The 19,892-nt window shown below is 45.5% G+C and overlaps 2 protein-coding genes across 5 annotated transcripts in view; one reads left to right on the forward strand and one right to left on the reverse strand.

The window, feature by feature from the left end:
• The window catches only part of LOC142582853 (uncharacterized), a 365,477-nt gene that overhangs the window by 158,209 nt on the left and 187,376 nt on the right, over nt 1-19,892 (reverse strand). The gene's annotated exons all lie outside the window — the stretch shown is intronic.
• Nucleotides 1-19,892, forward strand: part of LOC142582849 (uncharacterized) — a 203,115-nt gene that overhangs the window by 24,037 nt on the left and 159,186 nt on the right. The window contains exon 1 of one of the 2 annotated variants that reach the window (XM_075692930.1): nt 2,194-2,957. The exons of the other annotated variant lie outside the window; for it this stretch is intronic. Within the exon in view, the coding sequence (XP_075549045.1) occupies nt 2,444-2,957 (514 nt within the window). The 5' untranslated portion in view covers nt 2,194-2,443. Of the gene's footprint in view, nt 1-2,193; nt 2,958-19,892 lie in introns of those variants that run through there. 2 annotated transcript variants of the gene reach the window in all.

The raw sequence follows: 19,892 nt of genomic DNA on the forward strand, positions 1-19,892 counted from the left end.
GAACAAAATAACCAGGCTCCACTTCGCTCAACTCAGTTAATAGGAACAGGAACTATACATGGGCCTTTCTTGAATGCGTTTAGTAAATCGCACGTGGTCCTGAGATGAACCCCCCGCTGCAATCATGGAAAATATTGGGAATACTCCAGTGCCACCAAAAGAACTCCTGGAAACTCCAGGACTAGGTTAAGAGGCTGTCCCGCAATATGAAACACCATGCAGCTTGCATAAATCAACAGAAGTAACAGCGCGAGCTGTTGACTGTCCGCAAGCAGGTCACGAGAGACAGGCTCCGTCGCCGAGCCCTCCGCATAGTGGCCTTTTCAGAGTAACATCGTTTCTTGGCCAATTCCTGCGCATATCTTTTGCGTATTCGCAGTGCTCACTATTTTCCCATTTTCCTCTGTTCATCCTATTTCTCCTTACTCCCGGTGTAGGGTAGCAAATAGGACGCGCATCCAGTTGTCCTCATTACCTTTCCTTTCATTGATCTTTCTTCCTCGTAATCAACACGCCTCACTTCTGTAGAGCGAGATCAAATCACATCACAGCGTCTCGATCGACGCACAGCACCAGGCTGTGCACGACCAGGTCCTGTGGTACGGTGTACACTGCGTGAGCCTCTATAGAAAACCGTCGACGCCTGTGAGCGACTAGTGCAGGTATTGCGTGGACTAACTGCCTTTCGCGTGAAATTTAAAAGAAAAACAAATGGAGACGTGTCTTAGCGGTCAGAGTTCGCAGATTAAGAAAGCAAGGCCGTTGGTTCGATCTCAGGTCGAACATGTATTTTTTTTTTTTTTTTACGTTGTGGCGTGCGCCGAATGAAGGCACTGAAGAACACAATCGGTCCGTTTCCTCTCTCTACAGAAGAAAAACCTTCGGCATGCATGCCTGCAACACCTTGTGCTTCCGGTGAAGGAGCTTCACCTTTTCTAGCGTTCCCAAAACGGTATTCACACGAGGGAGAAATCCGCCTCTCCGGTGCAAGGAGAGCGCACTGCGTGACCACAACGTCACGCCTTTGTCAGTACTAAACGTGTGGTAACATACCCCAGGTAGCAATTGTCGATCGCCGAGCTAAACACGCCTGTAGCTACAATCCACCACTACCGCCACCATCCCTCTTAAGCGCTGTTCGCAGAATTCGGATGCAGAGTGGCGAAGTAATAGAGAAAGCAGAAACCATCTGCTATCGTTATCACGTTTGGCGATAACGACGTTGTGCAAACAAAACACGGGCTCCTCGGCCTAACGATAAAAAGAAGTATCGTTTTGTCGAGAAATTGATTACACAGTGAATTAATTCTTCATGGAGCTCTCTCTACGCGCTTATGTGCTGCACTAGTTGAAAATAAGGAGAAGTATGTGGGGGATGGGCTCCTTGATTTAACTACGTGCGCGCAGAAGCTGAACGTAAAGTAGCGCTTACGACGCATCGCGGCGATTGCAGTGTATTAAATTATTAAATGACCTCGATTCAATCAAGGAATTCCCCCAATGAAAGGCTAACTATAAAACCCCACAGTCAATAAGCATTTTCCGTGATAAACAGTGGACCTCCTGTCGTGAACCTCCCGAAAAGTGAGCGCAGACTGGGCTGATTTGAATGAGTCCACACTAGAAGATTCTGCAGCTTAAAATTTCATCAAGTAAAGCTTATTTCTTAATTGGCATCGGCCACCTCTTGAAGTGCACACTCTGACGCTTTGCAAGTATATTACTGTTGGATGACGGACGCCAATACTTGTGTGTTTTTACTCTTGTTATAATTGTGTTTCGTTGAACAAGCTAAATTTCATGATGATTAGCTACGTAAAGGTGGGGCCGTGGAACTTGCACTCCTTAGAAAACAGAACCTTGTTCGGCAAACTAAACTCTATCGCAGGAGTTGAGCCTTTCCTTTGCGCCGGCATAGGTTTGACAAAAAACTGGGGCATCGTTCATGTGTTAGCGAGAGAGCCGTGACACTTATCCGCTGCCAGATGTACCGTGTCTATTGAGAAGGCGCTGTGAGAAGGGCGATTTGGCAAGATGAGGAGCAGGAGGAGAAAAGGACTCCCGCTACCGGCAGAACTCTTCGGTAGCCAGACCGTCCGACAAAGAAGCGCCGTATCCTTTGGCGGCGCGCCGCGAGGCGGCATCGCCGTCGCGGGCGCGCCGGCCCACCACGTGACTGCCTCGCCTCCAGCGCTTTGCGCGCGCCGTTGGAAACACGGAACGAACGACGATACCGTGCGCCTCGCGAGCACGCGGCACAGCGCATCAACCCAACCTCCTCGTGCGTGGCGCGCCGCGCCGTCTCGCCCCGGCCCCGACGGCTCCCAAGGCGCCTCGAGACGCGCCAAGTCGACTTCGCGCGCGCTCTTCGGCAGTCGGTGGACCAGTCCCGTGCGTTCGGTTCTCCTCTTGACGCTTTAACCCGAGACCGGAGGACAGTGCCATGAACGGGACCTACCAGCCGAGGGCTGCCGCGCTGCAGCAGCAGCGCTTGCAGCAGTCACAGCAGCAAGGGGGAAACGACGAGCTGCGGGGCCCCAAGTGCGCCCGCTGCCGCAACCACGGCTTCCGCATCCGCGTGCGAGGTCACAAGCGCAACTGCCGCTTCAAGGACTGTGTGTGCCCCAAGTGCAAGCTGATCGCCGAGCGCCAGCGCGTGATGGCGGCCCAAGTGGCGCTGCGCCGGTCGCTGGCCCAGGACGAGGCTCTGGGTCTTGTGCCGATAATCGCGATGCCGCATGGAGTCGCACCGCACGACGCCGGCGGTGACTCGGCTGACACCACGGCCAACGCTGCCGCTCATGGGCCTCCCTCGTCGTGGGCACAGCAGCGTCGGCTGGCCGCTTCGCCGCTCGGGAGCAACGCGGCCAATGCGGCAGCGGCGGCAGCGCAGACAGCCGCCGCGGCCGCAGCTTTCAGGGCGGTCGCCGCCGCCGCAGCATCTCCGGCACCCTCTGGTGAGGCATTCTATACCGGCGAGAGATGTTTGTATGTCGAGTCTGTACCTGTGAGAAAGCCTACATTACCCTTCTCTTAGCTAGCTGCCGAGTTTCGGGAACCACACCATCCGACGCGTTCGTACACCATGCTTTAATTACGCCTTTGGTCTTAGCAATGTGTAGTAGGATATCTTTCAGCTGTCAGTCCGAATGTGTTTTGCCGCGCTTCTCCGCGGGCGTTTAATTGGGTCGCACTGTACGACTCCACTCTGCTGCCTCGATATGCGTCCTGCAGCGAGTACGGATTCCTGTTATCAGTTTTCTTAACTGATTGCCTACCAGGAGTTTTCTATAAACTTCAGCGCAAGTATTGTACGCAAACCGGCAGTCCGAAAGAGGTGTTAACATTGATATCAACAGATCAAACTGGGCAGCTTTCTTCACACCGATCGTATTTAATCTACTGGACTTGTCTTGCCCAGATACCAGCGCATCTCAACAGCCAGATCAACAACATTTGCGCTTGGAGTTAGCTGTAGCAAGTTGACCAATTAAGGTTGGTTCTAAGACTGGTATACAAGTATGGAAAAACGTCCTCGCAGCTTGTCGGGAACAATTGCAGGCGCCCGACGACTAACTGAAACTAGGAACTGAATATGTTCCAGGAGGCAAGTAAAATTATATACCCTGCTTCTTATGGCTTCCTGCAGCCATAGTGTCACATCGCATTATATTCATGTCGGCAAGGGTTCGTTTGAAAAACTACTTCAACGTTTGAACAGATCTGAAAAAAAAATTCTTATAAACTGGCTGCTAAGACTTCGTGCTGAATGCCTAACTTTCTTTCTCCACAACTCTACGAAAAGTAAAAGGAAGAATCATCGAAGCTACAGGTGAGACAATGAATTCTTTGACAAAACAAAAGGCATCACTGGTCTACCGAGCCTGCAGAACCTGTTGTAACCCGTTACGCAGGTATGGCTCATCGAAAGCTAATTTAGGCGTTTATTCACTGCTATAGTCGCTACTGCTCCATCTTCTTTCGATCACACATTTAACTTTAGGAAAGTTGTGCAAGGGTAGACCTGCACCTCGACTTTTGGAAGAAACGCATTAGAACGTGGAGCGCACTTAATTTCTTGCCTTATTCAACTTATCGTCTTCACGTTGACGTATGTATCTAGTATCATCAATCAAGACTAAGCAATTAAAGGCTAACATCTTATTTGGCTACATGAGTGTTTTCATCGGACCTCAGCAGCCAACATACTTGTACTTTCCATCGAGAGCGCTTGAGCATAGGAGAGGAGAAATGGAGGGAAGTTAAACAGAACAGAAAATAGTTTGTTTGCTACCCTACTTTGGGCAATGGAGAGGAGGGGGTAAAAAGATAAAAAGAGAAAGACAGACAGAGGGCACAGGCACATCGCAGCCGGTCACGATCACCGTACACTACCACCAGCACAGGATCACGTGCATCACAGTGAACAACAATCAAGGCTAAATCAGTTTTGGCAGGTTGGGTTACCTAAAGATTGTAGCAGTGCCTTCATCGCCCACTGCTGCGATGGCTTCGGGGAAGACATTCGAAAGTACTTTGTTCCGGCAATGGTGTGTGATGAACTCGAGCTGGCGAGGTCACGAGCGATCGTCTCCGCGCACTGTAGCGAGGACAGTTACACAGCACGTGTTCAAGGGTCTCCTCGTTACCATAGTTGTGACGCGTTGCGTTATCGGCCCCCAGTTCCAATCCAAAAATGAAAATACTTTGTAATGGCTACTCCTAGACATAGCCGAGTGTGTAGGGTACTGGACTCTGTCTCGCTTTGGCAGATGTGATGCGAAAAGGAGGGGGAAGAAAGCCTGAAAATTAATAACCAGTGATTATAATATTAATCGATTTTAGTTTAAACACGAGCAACTTCCAAACCGTAGACGTGCAGAACGACAAACTACGATGTCGTAAGAGAAAGCGTTTGAATTCTAACCTGTATAACAGGGGGGAAAATGGGCATGATAAGAGACGAAGAATGTAGTATGCAACAGCAATTGGTACAGTCTTATCCAATTGCTCTTATCCAAGAGCAAAGAGCAAAAGACTGGAAAGTGCATGACGTAAGGAAACATTTACTCTATCAACCAGATAGATCTCAATGCGTTCCCGAGCCTATCAGCATTATAGCATTGATCGCCAGAATGTGGCAACCCGTTCCAGTCAATTACCATTCGAGGAAATAAAAGGAATTGCTAAGTGCTTGTAATCTTTATCACACGAACAAATTATGTATATCACTATGCGCCGGCGAATCAGCCAAAGCCAGGTACTATGGTCACAGCATTGAACATGCGCCAGTTTGGAGCAGAAATGATGCAAATAAAAGAGCGATTTAATGCTTACACTTTCGTTTCACGTCACGCCTACTTTTGATAACTACGTAACTATGTGTCAACGCTGCTATGTTACAGTGACGTGTGAGTAACCCATAAGGAGACCTCAAAGGTTTAAATCGAACATTAAAGGTATATGAATAATGTTCATGCATAATTCATTGAAACGCAAAACCTTTGGATCGAAACCGTGGCGTCATCGCTTCAGGCATCACCCGATGTTACCTTAACCTATTGTTCTTTTCGATAGCATCATGTGTTTACGCTTAGAGACGGTGATTTGGAGTGGTCTACATAGACACAATTGTTTGAGAGCTGAGAGACCAAGCCACCGTGAATAGTGAAATAGAGCGAAACCCAGCTAGTACGAGGAAGCGAGAAGTGCGAAGCAGATGTTTGCGTTCGATTGCTGATATATCTGTAATGGGAGATAGCAGTGGAAACTGACGTGCATATTGATACAAGTCACCCTACGAGACAGTTGCCTCTGTGCTGTTTAAGTACTCGTGCCCTTTCTTTGGAGCGCCATTGTCATGCACACTTTATTTTGTTTTGTTTTTATTTTATCTCTTGCTCCACTTGATTTCGACAACGGTGTTCCAGGTAGCACACGTGCCGTGCGGTCAGCTCCATTGACGTCGTGTGCAATTGTATTTGCATCCTATCACATGCAGATTCCTGTGTATACATGTTTCACGCGTTGCACACATATCTACGTGTAACGCCTTCACTATGGCATCATCCTATCGGAAGTCATAAATCGACGAGTGTAAAGGGACCGATGACTCAGTCTTGGTTGCCTGCCCACTCGCATTGTGAACGTCTGCTTCGAACAACCGAGTACGCCGGACATGTTTCGTTCGCTATACTGGAGCGGATGTTGGCGGAAGTTGCAAGTCATGGTTTTGACCATTTCGCAACAGCTGCACTGAATGTATCAAGTGACCACACTCGCTGTCCATTACACCGTTCGGGCATCATATTACAAAACACGGCTTCAGAGGCATCTTTTTCCCGTTATTATCGTAGCAAATATTAACGACTCTCTTCGCGAAACAGCTTTAATTTTTATGAGTTACTTGTTTGTCCTTTCGTTGAGGACATGCGTAATCTTGGTACAGTTTTCTTTTATACATTTTCGTGCTGCCGATTAAGCTTGAAAACAGTGTTGCGTGAACTTGATTATTTATAAAGTCATCTCCCTTTGGCCAAGATCACCGATCTTCTAAAGTCGGTATAATCTCATGTTTTTAATAGTGTTAGCTAAATCTAACGATGTGAGCGAAAGAACTACAGATTGGTAATTACTTGCAAAGTTATATGTTTTACTGGCGCACAAAAGTCTCGAAATGGAAACTCAAAAAGCTAAAAATCAAAAGCAAGAGCATATTTAGCAAATGATTGCCATAAGTTCTTGTATGCGCATCTTCTTTTTTTTTTATGCACCTTGTTCTCAATGTTAGCCTAGCACATTCTAGCGGGACCAGAATGAAATCAGTGTATTATGAGTCACCAATGCACAAACATTTTTATACCACTTCTTTCTTATTTCTTAATGTCATTGGGACGCAAAGCTGAGTTGCAGATTTGAACAGGAAATCGGTCGTCGATCAGGTCATAAAGCGTTGCTGCTTTATAATTGTCGTCAAATAATTACTGAGCCGTTATAAAGCAACGATTCCTTTTACTAGATTCCATTCCTTTCTTATCATTCACTGTTCGTGACTGGCCAATCCTGTTGCTAATATAGGCGGAGTGCCGCTCGAACTTCTGATAATACGTGAAAAGCAATGGCATTAGAATATAGTCGTTACGTCTTATATCGACCCTGAATGCTCAAACGTTGAGAACAGCTTCATAGCTGCCACTGTTACTTCACATCGCCTCCATATCTCTCCCTTCTCGTGCATATAGGTATATCTAATAAAACGCGCACGTGGAAAACGTTTCTTGGAATGAGTGCGCTGATAGGTCACGCGACGGACATATAGTGCGACCTTCGTTTGCTTTTTCGCTTTGGAGTCTAAGGCGCCCCTCGCGCCACTTTTACACTCATACACACCGTTGGATGGCGTCGTTGCTGCATCCGCAAACAACGTCATCCGCGTGCGTGTGATGCGTTATGCAGCTTAGATTAGATTAAATTTTGTCAGGGCTTGTGATTAGCAAAATATCCACGGACACAGTGAGGTATAAAGAGGACGTTATCTCTCGGAAGCTCTGTTCCGCGCGCCGCGAGCACGAGAGATAGTTCTGCTTAGTCACTGATGTGCAAGATAGCAGTACCTCTTTCGACCTACGGCCGTTATAAGCTGCTGATTGAAAGCGAACTTTCTTTTCGGTACTGTTATTGCACGTATGAAATCAGTCTCGGAAGCTTGTTCGCGTTGGACTCAAAATCGGTGAGAAGAAGAGAAAATAAGGTAAAAAAATGACTAGTTTCACACGTGCACACATGCACACATCGCTGGTTTCTCAAATTAGGGTACGATTAGGTTTACTTAATCTGTTGATCTTTGTCAGCACACCACAAGCGTGTTGCGTCGCTCGCGTCTTTCGGTAGAACTAGATAAGGATGTCTGTATGTAGATAATATTAGCATTATGCCTGCCTGGCGACAGCTTATAATTTCCAAGTTCAAAAGAAAACGAACACAGGCGTTGTTGCACTAGACTGTTGAATGCAGTGCTACTTCTGAGAGCCGTAAATAATTGTTCGTACAAACATTCTGCGCTTGATATTTCAAAAAAAAAACTTGGAAATTCCAATTCTGTCAGATGTTTTTGTTCTTTCTTGATTTCATATATGTCCAGTGAATCCTAAAGCATCATTCAAACGAGACTTAGCCCGCTTTTTAACGACACAATTTTAAGCACAGGCTGGCTCCGTTAAACAGCACCAGCCGCTCCTCGTCGCTTGGCAAAAAAAAACGTCACGAAATGTGCGTCATAACATTGAATACAGTCAGAGATCATGGGCACAAAATTACGCACACGAGTCCGCATAAGATAGTCATAGAAGATAAACATGTGCAGTTGCATAAATAAATAAAGGCACATGGAAACCTCCGAGAACACACAGAGAAGTTCATTGTTTAGCAAACTAGCGGGAGACCGCAAGTACACATACTTACATAACATACTACATAACTACATAACGACGTACAGCACGCTTAGACTTACATAATACCTACATCATATGTGGCAGCGTTACTTTTTGTATTAGAGGACACTAAAATTTTATGTAAAGCTAAGCGTTTTTCTGCAACAACGCTGTTTGCCATGTTCCAAGTATCTGGTCCATTATATATATATATATATATACACACCAAATGTGCCTCGTATATGCTGTAGCGAGCCGCAGGTGGTGCAGTTTCAAGTTTCAGATTGGTGTTATCGCTCAGATTTGACGGAATTGACACATTCATCGTGAAAAAGGCGTAAGGCGTACAGACACGGACACTTGAGAAGAGAACCAGACAACACAACAGAGCGTTTGTGCTGTCTGGTTCTCTTCTCTTGTGTCCGTGTCTGCACGGCACGCGTTGCGCTTCCTTCACGATGAATCCGAACCAATCAGCTCAACATTCTGTGGTTCCTGACATATTTATACGTGTGTGTATGAAACATACTCAAACTTCTCCTGCTTATACTGAGACTGCTAAGGGGGCTTAGGAGTTATTCAAACGTATCTATCTGTTTGGTGGGAAGAAGTGCGACCAGATACGGCTGATAAAAAGGACTTTCACTAGGCACGGACCATGACGACGTGCATGAAGACGTGCTCTTTATGTTCTATTTCATGAAGCTTCATAGAAATGTGTTCTACGCTTTCCAACGCGTCACACGGTTGGTGGCCAGTGTGAGACGGCACAGGTATCTATTGACGAATGCGGTGTCCGGATGAATCCGATGATACATTTTGTTAGAATGGAGTCTGCTTCCCAAAAAATCACTAGATCCAGCAAGCATACTCTTAGATCCCACGCATTCTCCTTAAAAGCAACACGAAGCTATAAATTTTCGTTTTTGATTACTTCAAGACAATGGCTTAATTGACAAGCTCTAGCCTGTTTACATCAATACCATCACCTTTGTCTCAGCTGCACATACCATGATCGAATACTTTCCTTCCTTCTCTTTTTCTTTTTTTCCCACCTGCCTCCTCCTGGACCCTTTGAGTCCCTGATCGCCTTTCCTACGTAGAGTAGTATCAAGGCGCTCACATATACGCCGGCAGAATTCTCTTGGTTTCATTGAAGAGCTTTGTCTCTCTTCATAGAACCTTCACTATCACAATACGAATTACGTAGCCGCAGTCATTAACTCTCTCTACTTGTGACTTTGTGAACGTGCCCCTCGCCCAGTAACATAAGAAGCACAATGTTCAGCTTCCATAGTTGGCAGGATATTGAGGATAAATTGCTTAATAGATGTGTATAAGCTATGAAGTATAATATACACCCAGAGTAAGGGGCATAACACAGCGGAGAGATACAAAAATACAAAACGGATAAGCCTTTTGCAGCGACGGACAAAGTTGACCGTTTCGCATCTCTTCATCACGAACGTTTGCGATAATGCTGCGAGATATACTAGTTGTCATTCGCAGTGAGTAACATTTGAAGCTATCGAATGAGAATATTGAGAAATCGGAATAACATGCTGCTGCACTTTCTGTTATTAGGCCAAAAACAGGCGATCCTTGTTTGGAAGGCTCCAAGTTAGTGCGTGTAAGCGTTCGTGCTTAGATTTCGATAAATGAAAGGAATTATTGGCGCACGGTAGGACGACACGGTAATTAGACAAAATTTGGTCTTGTTACATCTTTCTTTTTTTCTATTTTCTACTTTGTTTATACTTATCACATTGCGTCTGCTGGACTGTCGGACGCCGTGAATGTCAGCAACCTACCGCTGCGCTTATACATTTCACTTGTGGGTGCTTCGAGGAGACATTGCGATAATGAGTGCTATGTGTTCAGCTGAAATTTATGTATTCAGCTGAAAAGATGGCATGACGAAAAGTCTGCGTAACCCTTGAGGGTCATATTGTTTTAACACTGCGTATCAAGACAGTATAAATTCGCTTTTACTGGTGAGACTTAGTGTCAATACCAGCTTACAGTCGTTTGGCACCTGTGTGCACTTTGTTGCCTCAGGAGACCTCAGTTGGCGCACCTTCTACTTGGGCCTGTACTTTGTAATGGCTCATTTCACTTGGCAAGTCCACTTCATCCTTCATCCTTATCTCGCACGCCGCCGCACTGTCGTTGTGATTAGAACAGGAGGCTCGGCGCGAATCACGATGAGATAGCAATAGGCAATGAAGTGCATCCGCTACAATATAAATCCCCTGCTTCGCACCTGGTGAACCACGTCACCCATTGTATTCAGTTGTTTGCGCCACGATTCCGATTTGTTTTCGACAATAATACTTTAAAGAACAGCGCAATTGCTTGAGCTGAGAAAATTCAAGTTGGCTCCTCGCTTCACGCACTCACATCGTCACAAGCATCGCCAACATAATCATCACCTTGTTTAGCACGAGCTCGACCAGTCATTGGGTGAACAGCGATGTCACACGGACGCATCCGCCGTGTTAGGAAAACGCGCGGTCACATAATGGCGTTTTTGATTTGGCTCGTGCCAGCTGCACTGATAAATTAATTAATTTGTGCCTCAGATGTCTCGTGGCACATGAGAGGCGGTATTGCAAAAGATGTTTGCCCCTTTTCTTTCGAAGTTATTTTATGAATACAAGATTACTGTGCAGCACTACGCCAGGTGCATGACTGTTCCAGAGGAGAGAGAGAAAACTTAATGCTAACTGAGAAAGAGTGGAGATAAATTGGAGAGGAACCCTCCCGATCCCCCGCTCCAGTTGGCAATAAAGAAACATCAGAGTGAGGGCCTGGTTAGCTAGAAATCAGCAGTTAGCCCTGGCTGTCCATCACCAGAAAAAATCTGGAAAACCTGAAATTTTCAAAGAACTTTCCCATTCTGGAAAGTGTAGAAATAAAAGCAGGGAGTATTTGCTCCGCTTGCATTAAATCAGGGATATCCGTACTTACAGTGGTTACGGCGAACCTAGTGGTATGGAGAGAAAGCCAGGTCTTCAAATGAAAACTACGCAAACCGCGAAGAAAGTTTGTATTTTGCTAGTTTTGTAATGTGGAGCCTGGCCGAGTTGCTAGAATAATAAAACACGCAATTCTGTCAAATGTTATATTTCATCCCAACTAGGTTGCAGCGTAGTGGCAGAATTTGTTGAAAATTATGTTACTTGTATAACATGGCAAGCTGTACACGATAGACTGTTCCAAACTATCGCTGAACTTGCCTCCGCTGCGGCGACGACAGCGAAAGTCCTCGCCGTCAAACGTGGAAACTTTTTCCTTTAAGGAAAGAGAAAAGCAGGGAGGTTAACCAGAATACCGTGCGCTTGCCTAGCCTGAATTGGAAAGGGGAAAACAAAGATGACAGGGAGAGAGAGGAGGGAAGGAAAGAAGGAAATGAGCGGCGAGTTCCACCGCATATGCCCTGCGTAACCAAGAGATTGCACCGAGAGGAAGCCACACTTCTATATCGAATAAGGACAGGATCTGCTAATACACCGGCCTGGTTATTTAAAACGGGGCGAATCAATTCTCCGAACTGTACGGCATGCAACGAGACAGGAGACATTGAGCACTTTTTGTGGTCCTGCCAGCAATTCCAAGATGGAAGAGACACTCTCCTGAAAAATCTGCAAAACAAGGACCTTCCGCATGCGCGCCTGCAAGACCTTATATTTCCCGAGGGATCAGTTATAGCCCGCAAAGAAACTTCACGTCTCCTCATCGATTTCTTAAGAGAGACCGGTTTGATAGACATATGGTGAAACCCTTCAGCGGTATTTTGCGAGAGGCTCGGGCGGAGCAATTGCCGGCCTTGTTCGCCAGGCTAAACCCGCCTGTTGCTACAATTCACCACCACCACCAACTCACTTATATGGCATTCGTGATCAGGGTCTATAACTATTAGGATATTACCTGATAAATAGAAAGCAAATTGTTCAAATAGAAAATTTAGGTTGTAATTTTAAACCTATTTCTTGTGGAGTGCATCAAGGTAGCGCTTTAGAGCCTCTGCTATTTCATTTGTAGCTTAAAGATACTGAATACAATATTTCAAAGCAAGCTTGATCATCTGCGCAGATGATACCATCATATTTTTTTTCTGGAACAGATGCTGGGGATTTAGTATCACTGTGTAATGAAACAACGCAGTCATTACAGCGTTGCTCGGACGCGAACTGCATGCAGCATAATGAAAGAAAAAACTAAAATAATAACATTCAGGCCAATAAATAAATTACTACCTCTACATCAAGCAATAGTTCTTAACTTTCGTAGTACTGATACTGTTGACAGTTCTAAGTGTCTTGGACTATATTCTCGTCTAGTATTTCCTGGGCAAACCGCATAAACCATTTAGTAAGAAAATAGCTTACATCGCAGGCACAGTAGGTCGTGTTAGATGCCACATAACCTCAAGAATAAAACTACTTGTCCATAATTCACTGTTCTACTCGTGTCTAAATTATTGTCAACTTGTCTGGAGAACTGCAGCATGTACTAATTAGCACTGAATTGACTCGATTAAAGAAAAAGATGCGTTCGTCACATTTACAATGCTGCATAGGGCTCACCAAGCGCTGATCTTTTCGAAAGTGCCAGATAATTAGCGTACATAACGATATCGGCTAAATGTAACATTTCAACTAGAGACCCAAAGAAACGTACATAATCTTGAATGTCTCGCACACCTAGAGAAAGACATACGTATTGCCCAACAAGACATGGTGATCCTTGGGTTTTACGTACACCTCGCCTGTACTCTAGCAAAGAGCGTCTGCACGTTACATTGCCTTCGCTTCTTAACAACTATCTTCCCAGAAACTACAATATTTTTTGCTTGCAGGTATCGCGAGATCGCAAGCTATGTAAAATGTATACGTTATCTCGAGTATTACATATTAACAATGACATTTTCATATGAAATGGTAAACTTTGCCCGTTGATCTTGCTTTCTTGTTTTTTTGATATCTTACTGCTTTCGCAAACCGATCTTGCGTTAATTCTGCGCCCTGTATCACGCTGAACTTAATTAGGGGCTGTGGCCTCGTTAGGCTGCATAAGTGCAGCTTTTACCTGCAGTCCTACACCATCAGTTTGTTGTGCACGGTGGCAAACAAACTCATCGCATTTCAACTCGCGTGTTGCGTGACTGAATGCGAGACACCGGGCTGTAGCTCGCACTGTTTGCAGCGCCCGCCTCGACCGTTCCCCGCCTGTGCTGCAGCTAGACTGTGCAGTTCGCTTTTGACCCAAAAAGAGTGAGAGAGATGGGACGGCTCGCGTTGCGCAAACCACCGCGGGCTCAGCGTGAGAACAACGCGCAGCAATTGTGTCACGTGGGATCTCGAATGTCTCTTTCCGTTTCGTCCGAGCCTTCGAGCGTCGTCGATGCAGTGAGGACGAGGGCGCCCGGTTCCCGTGTGCCATTTATTTTGCGGCATACAACTGTTTTGGTTTGCTCGATCTGTGCAATTCGTATTAGGTAGTTACGTGTGTATTGAATGTGAATCGTAGGAAGTTTGCCTGCAGAAAGAGCCGGATATTCTGATATCTTAGCTAAGAAAAAACAAAAGCAAGAAGGTAATGAAATTACAAAACACTAACGAGAAGTCTAAACAAAACCGCAAATCGCTAACAAAGGAAATCTGTGGATCGGGAATGAGATAGACAAAAGGGGAAAGAATAATGTTTATAAGAGCGCAAGAGCAACATAAGCATTAACAGCACATGGGAACAGAGAGAGAGAAAAGAAACTATGGCTCACAAAGAATTTCTCAAGTCGCTTATCACGAGAAAGGTCCGTAAGAACTTGAAAGCTTAATTGTTTATTTTTTGTGTCAAATCATCTTAAGTGTGCTCTGCATTGTCATCCCTTCGTCCCATACTTCGTCCCGCGTTTTCCCGCCCGCGGTTCTTTTAAAAATAAAAAAGGCCGTTTTTAGGATTAGCTGCTGCACTTTTTTGCAATCTTTTGTTGTGGGCAAAACTTATGAATTTGTTAGCGAAACAACAACAACAACTATACTTTCCTACTTCTGCTAATAATAATATTAAATAATAATAATAATAATAATAATAATAATAATAATAATAATAATAATAATAATAATAATCCTTTCGCCGGAACTCCGATGTCGGTCGTAACCGGCCAAAGCCTCCATTCAACGAGCAACGGCGATCGCTGAATGCTTTCGATTTCTCTGAAGCATCCAACCTCGTTCTGCTGAAAGTGTTGGTAGCGCCGACGAGGCATGCCCGTCAGAGCAATTGCTTTGATGCCCACTACTCGACATTGTTTATGCGTTAGCATAAGTAGTGTTAAAGTGGAAAAAATTGTATGTGTGTAAAAATTGTATTGTATGCGCGATGCGAAGCATCGCCCGCGCATTGCGAAGACGTGGGATCGTTCCACACCTGCGGCAAGTTGCTTTTCATCTACTTTCATTTCCATTAATTTATAATTTCTTTATTTCAATTAGTAAGTACAAGTAATTTCCGCTTTGGTGTCCTTGGTGTATCTGTTTGTTGGCTTCTTATGATATATATATATATATATATACACACACACACACATCACCCTCAGTTGCACTTCCCTCCTTGATGAGGCAGGACGTGTGTCCAGTGAGCCCCTGAACAACACTTTACAATGTGGCAAACGCTGTTTAAACATTATATCCGGCACCTCAAAAAGGCGCGACGCAATGCTAAAACACTTTTCTCACATTTAGCGCCAAATCACCGCTGACTTCTTTCTTACGAGTTACAACCCGTAGGAATGTCTCCCCTTCTCGCGTGTGTGTGCACGCGCCCCTCCTGCACTGCTGTACAGTAGTTTCAGCTGACTTTTCGCCATCCTCCCTCTACGTTCTCTTGCATCATGATATCACCTCAGGACTCGCGCCGCATTCCCTAATGTAGACATCTAGCTCGCCCGCATATATATTCTTCATGGGATGCCGGGCTACAGCAGACGTGGACGGCGGCAGCAACGCTGGTAGCGACATCTGGTGATGCTTTGTCCAACAACTATGTATGCGCTGTTGAGTGGTACGACATCCGATATCTCATGATATCTCAAGGGCAGGTCGGCAACCAAAAAAGAAAGAAAAAGCGAGCTTAACAAGAGAGAGAGTCGAACTCCACGGGCGGCTCTTGCCAGCCTTGAGCTTCAATAGCCGTACACGTGTCTTTGTTATTTTTTGTCTTCACATGTGTGTCCATCTCGCTCAGTCATGCCCATGTTGCAAAAACGAAAAGAAGACAAAAAAACATGTAGTATACGAAAGAAGCCTGGCGTTGTTTTTACGCGGGTATGATGGATGCCCTCTCAGCTTGGTTCATTTGGCCGTGAAGGCGCCCCGCTTGCTATCCGGTTACAAGAGACCCTTTCTCCGCCGACGATGCGTTCCTTTGCGCGGATGCCAGCACTCCCGTCTTGCAGAGATCACGATGCAAAGCGGACGCTAAACGCCCTTTCCCCGCTGTGCGACCGATGGGGGCCCTTAGCTGGCTAATGCAAAACAAGGCGCAGGTGCAAACCGTGCTGCTTGCGTCGTTGTATCGAGACGAAATCCTCAAGCGAGCGGACGGAGGGGTGGATGTTGTTCAGAAGGAGTCGGGGAAAGCGAGAGCACGAGGCCGTATGCACAGTGCATAGTTTTCCGTGTTTCGTTGTTCTTAGTTTAGATGGCTTCTGATGTGCTTTCTGATCGAACCTCGCCATACGATACACTCCGACTGACGAACTGTCTCGATCTGCTTGTTGGTCGGAGACAGGGTTGGCGTTCAGATTGTTGCTGGGAACCGCGAGCGGACGAGGGAAGGAAGGAGGGCAGTAGATGGCAGAAGCACGACGCTTCTTTGTGTCTTTTCGGCTTAAGTGTCAATGAAAAGCGAAACCAAACGCTCAGACTTACTACCCGAAGTTAAGAGTTGCTGTAAAAAAAATAACCCTTTGCCATTGCTTATAAAGCTTTCTCTCTGGCTCGTCACCCGAGCAAGACAGTTATCGGTCCGCGCACTAGCAGTGAATAAGTACGACATTATTTATTGCGTTTGTGTTAAAATTGCAGTGGCTGCAAAATTCCTGCTATATATGAGCCTGATTTCAGCTAGACTGCTGTAAAAAAGTCTCGAAGCGTTCTCTTCGAACTGCAGAAAAGCATGCAGCTCCATCGCAGTAGTTCATTATATTTCGCACTCAGTTCCCCGAGTTCACCTTTGATTGAAATCAATGAGTGGACGACATCTCGTCTGAGGGAGCAGTAGATTCATATTAGAAATGCCATGAATAGTACGCCGACCAAAACGGTGTTGTCGAAGGGGGTAGACGTTTAGACTTTCACACAAAAGCCTTGTTTGCTCAGTGAACAAGGCTGTGTGAACAAAACTGACAGAGTGAACAAGGTTTCCGTGTGGAAGCCGAAAGGTCTACCCCCTTCGAAAATATCATTCTGGTCGGTGTTCTATTTATCGTGTTTCTAATATGAATCACTTTTGGCTACTGTGAAAGAGTTGTGCAGGGGGCAGTTTTTATTGTTGCTTACGCCTATACAGCTACCAGGAGACGACCCTTGAATTTACGACCAAGTGTCGGAGTAGTCCAGCAATGCGACCACCATGGCAGAATTGGAGCCAGTCGAAGATATTCTTCGACTGGCTCCAAGAACCAAAAACATGTCTTCGCGGCGAATGCATACGCCCCCCGAATCAAGAGTTGTAGGGGATATACTCCTCCGCACGTTCATCATCACATTGTTAATCTACGTAAACATCAGGCTGCGAAGAGAATTCGCGAAGACATGAAACTGTGGCGCTGTTCCTGTGCACTGAAAACTTTTGCGATCGGCTGTACCTTGATGTGAGCTCCATTTTGGTATAAGCAATGGCCATGTTCATTTATTCTTTTGTTCGTTAACGAGTCGGCACCACAATTACGCTCACTGTATTGAAAAACTGGGCTAGGTTATATAATACGGTAGCTGGGCCAGTGGGTACATCTGCATTATCATTATTTACAGCGCAAACTTCTTTGTCGGTGTTTGTAGTGCGCGCTGTAAGCAATAATAACGTAGGTTTTATAGAAAATCGAACATGGTTAAACATATGCAGAGCGAACAACAAAATACGCAGGACGAGCGCTCGTCCTGTCTGTTCCTCTTCCTGCATCCTACACTATTAGCACTGCTTTTTTATACTCTGTGTGTTGCAAAAAGGACGTTTCTCACTTATAATGGATACCTGTTATCATCTTCTTTGACAACGTATAAAAACAATTTTTACCTCGAGCTCTTATTTCAGCCATGCCATTTTCTGTTGTGATGGAAACACGAAGAGTGAGCATTCGGGGATAAGAATTTTTTTTTTTTTTTTTAGAGAATAGGAACAGCTGATCAAACTTGTTTCCAATAAGTCTTGTTTCGCTGCCACTTCTTTGTCCGCGGTGAACCTGAGTTCTGTCACCACTTTGTAAATGCCTTTCGTTTTATGCATTCCTTACCTCACCGTAAATGCACTCGAATGCTCGTCTCTTGCGTGTTGCGCATACGTGTCACTGCATATTTCGCCTCCATCATCTGGAGCAGCCCGCTTGGCATGTTGCTAGAAAAAAAACGTACAGCCTTTCTCAAAAGTATACGGGCTACTCCACGCCTTCATCATATATGTGATTCCACTGTGCGGTGCAGTTCCCGTGGAACTCCTGACACTCAAGACCGCTGAATTGTGAGTACGAGCGTTGTATTCATTCCCCATGGCGTCGGAACTTACTCCATGCCACAGGAACTCCCTATAAAGCCTGCAGTCAGCCTCGCGGTGGCTGCCACCGCTGCTCGCGTACTTTTTCGTTCTACTTTTGTACTGTACGCTTGCATGTACTAAGACTAAACATCTAAGAATATCTCTGTACGCATAAATAAAGCTCCTCTGCATAAGGCTGATGGTTTGGACGTGTAAATGATATGTCAACGGTTATTTCACTTCGCTCGTGCTGACGGCATATTGCCCCATGCTTGAGCATCCTGTATCGCAGTTACTCATCGTCGTCTCTCTATTCTCAATCAGCGGTGTGTTTTCTTTTACAACTTCGACGGCACTTAAGGCAGTGGTAGAGCATCTGCAGCAGTGATGTCAGTGCTATGTAAGTGTCAGTAAAATCCTACCAGACTTGTATTTGCCATTAACGGCGCCACCGCTGTCAGCGTCACCTGTCTAAGAGAACATTATAGCTATCGTTTGCCCGAATCGAATCACCTGATCCTCAGAAAGCAATGGAAATATCGATTCGCCTGCACAGGGCAAGTGCCTCTCAATCCGCCGCAACCAGCCCTCTAACGTACATGGATGCTTCTTTTCTTGTGAGCTGTCGATCGCGTTCTAGCAAAGCGAGCTGTTGATGAATCTCTCGTCATCTGGTTCGTGGGAAAGAGATGCGCTCTCCGTCATTTGCGTAGAGGTCACTCATCAACACATCTGCTTAAAGCTGGCAGCTGACATCGCCAACTCCCCCGGTTCTCGCAAAACAAGGTCCTGTTTGTGCTTCACGCATTCTTCTAACATGCCCGCCGTGGGATCAAGGCACGACGCCGAGGGTGGAAGGAGCGCGCTGGTCTTTAGCTTAGTCCCGATGTCAACTTCTGTGCAAGCCGCGTAAGAAAGGAGTGTTAAAGGAAATATAGATAATCGCTATTTGGTTTGCTAAAAGAAGGCGACTGCACTACGCGAGAAACTGCTTAAAGAAAAGTCACCGAATGGTCCGCGCAAGAAACTGTCGTATCATGGTTGACTAGAGATATCCTTCACCTTTCTCGCCGCCTTGCTAGAGTTATACGGCAAAGACGCACTGGCAACTCTTTTGTAGCCACATGGTTTCAGACTATTAAGGATGAACTTCGAATAAAACTAAAGCAGCCAAAGATTCCTTCTACGCGATTACTTTACCTAGTTTGCTAAAATCAAATCATCCCCCCCCCCCAAAAAAAAAATATGGGCTGTGATTTCGCCTGGTAAAACAACATCTCAATCCTTCATAATAAACGATGTTTCCACTAATAATCCCCACGTTATTGTAAGTGCGTTCAACTCACATTCTCAGTGAGTCTTATCTGCAGACAACATTGAAATCCCTCCTTTCGGTTCAAAAGTGTATCTATGCCAGGTGTCTTAAACATGGTTTTAAACTTAGGTTCTAAAAAGGGTTGCGGTTGTGGTAACATTCATAATTCCATTCTCACACGGTATGCTTTCTGGTTCAGCAGGTTTTATACAGTGATTACAGCATGGAAAGTTGCGAATGTTATTCCTTTCCACAAGTCTTTGAGTAAACAAGACCCATCCGACTACAGACCGATTTATTTTGCCTCTAGTTGCAGTAAACTTTTAGAACATGCATCGTCTACAAACATATTATTCAGTTTCTTGAAGCTAACAATATTTTAACAGTCTTGC

Source organism: Dermacentor variabilis, chromosome 5 (assembly GCF_050947875.1).
Source record: "Dermacentor variabilis isolate Ectoservices chromosome 5, ASM5094787v1, whole genome shotgun sequence".
In the NCBI taxonomy this organism is placed as follows: Eukaryota; Metazoa; Arthropoda; class Arachnida; order Ixodida; family Ixodidae; genus Dermacentor; species Dermacentor variabilis.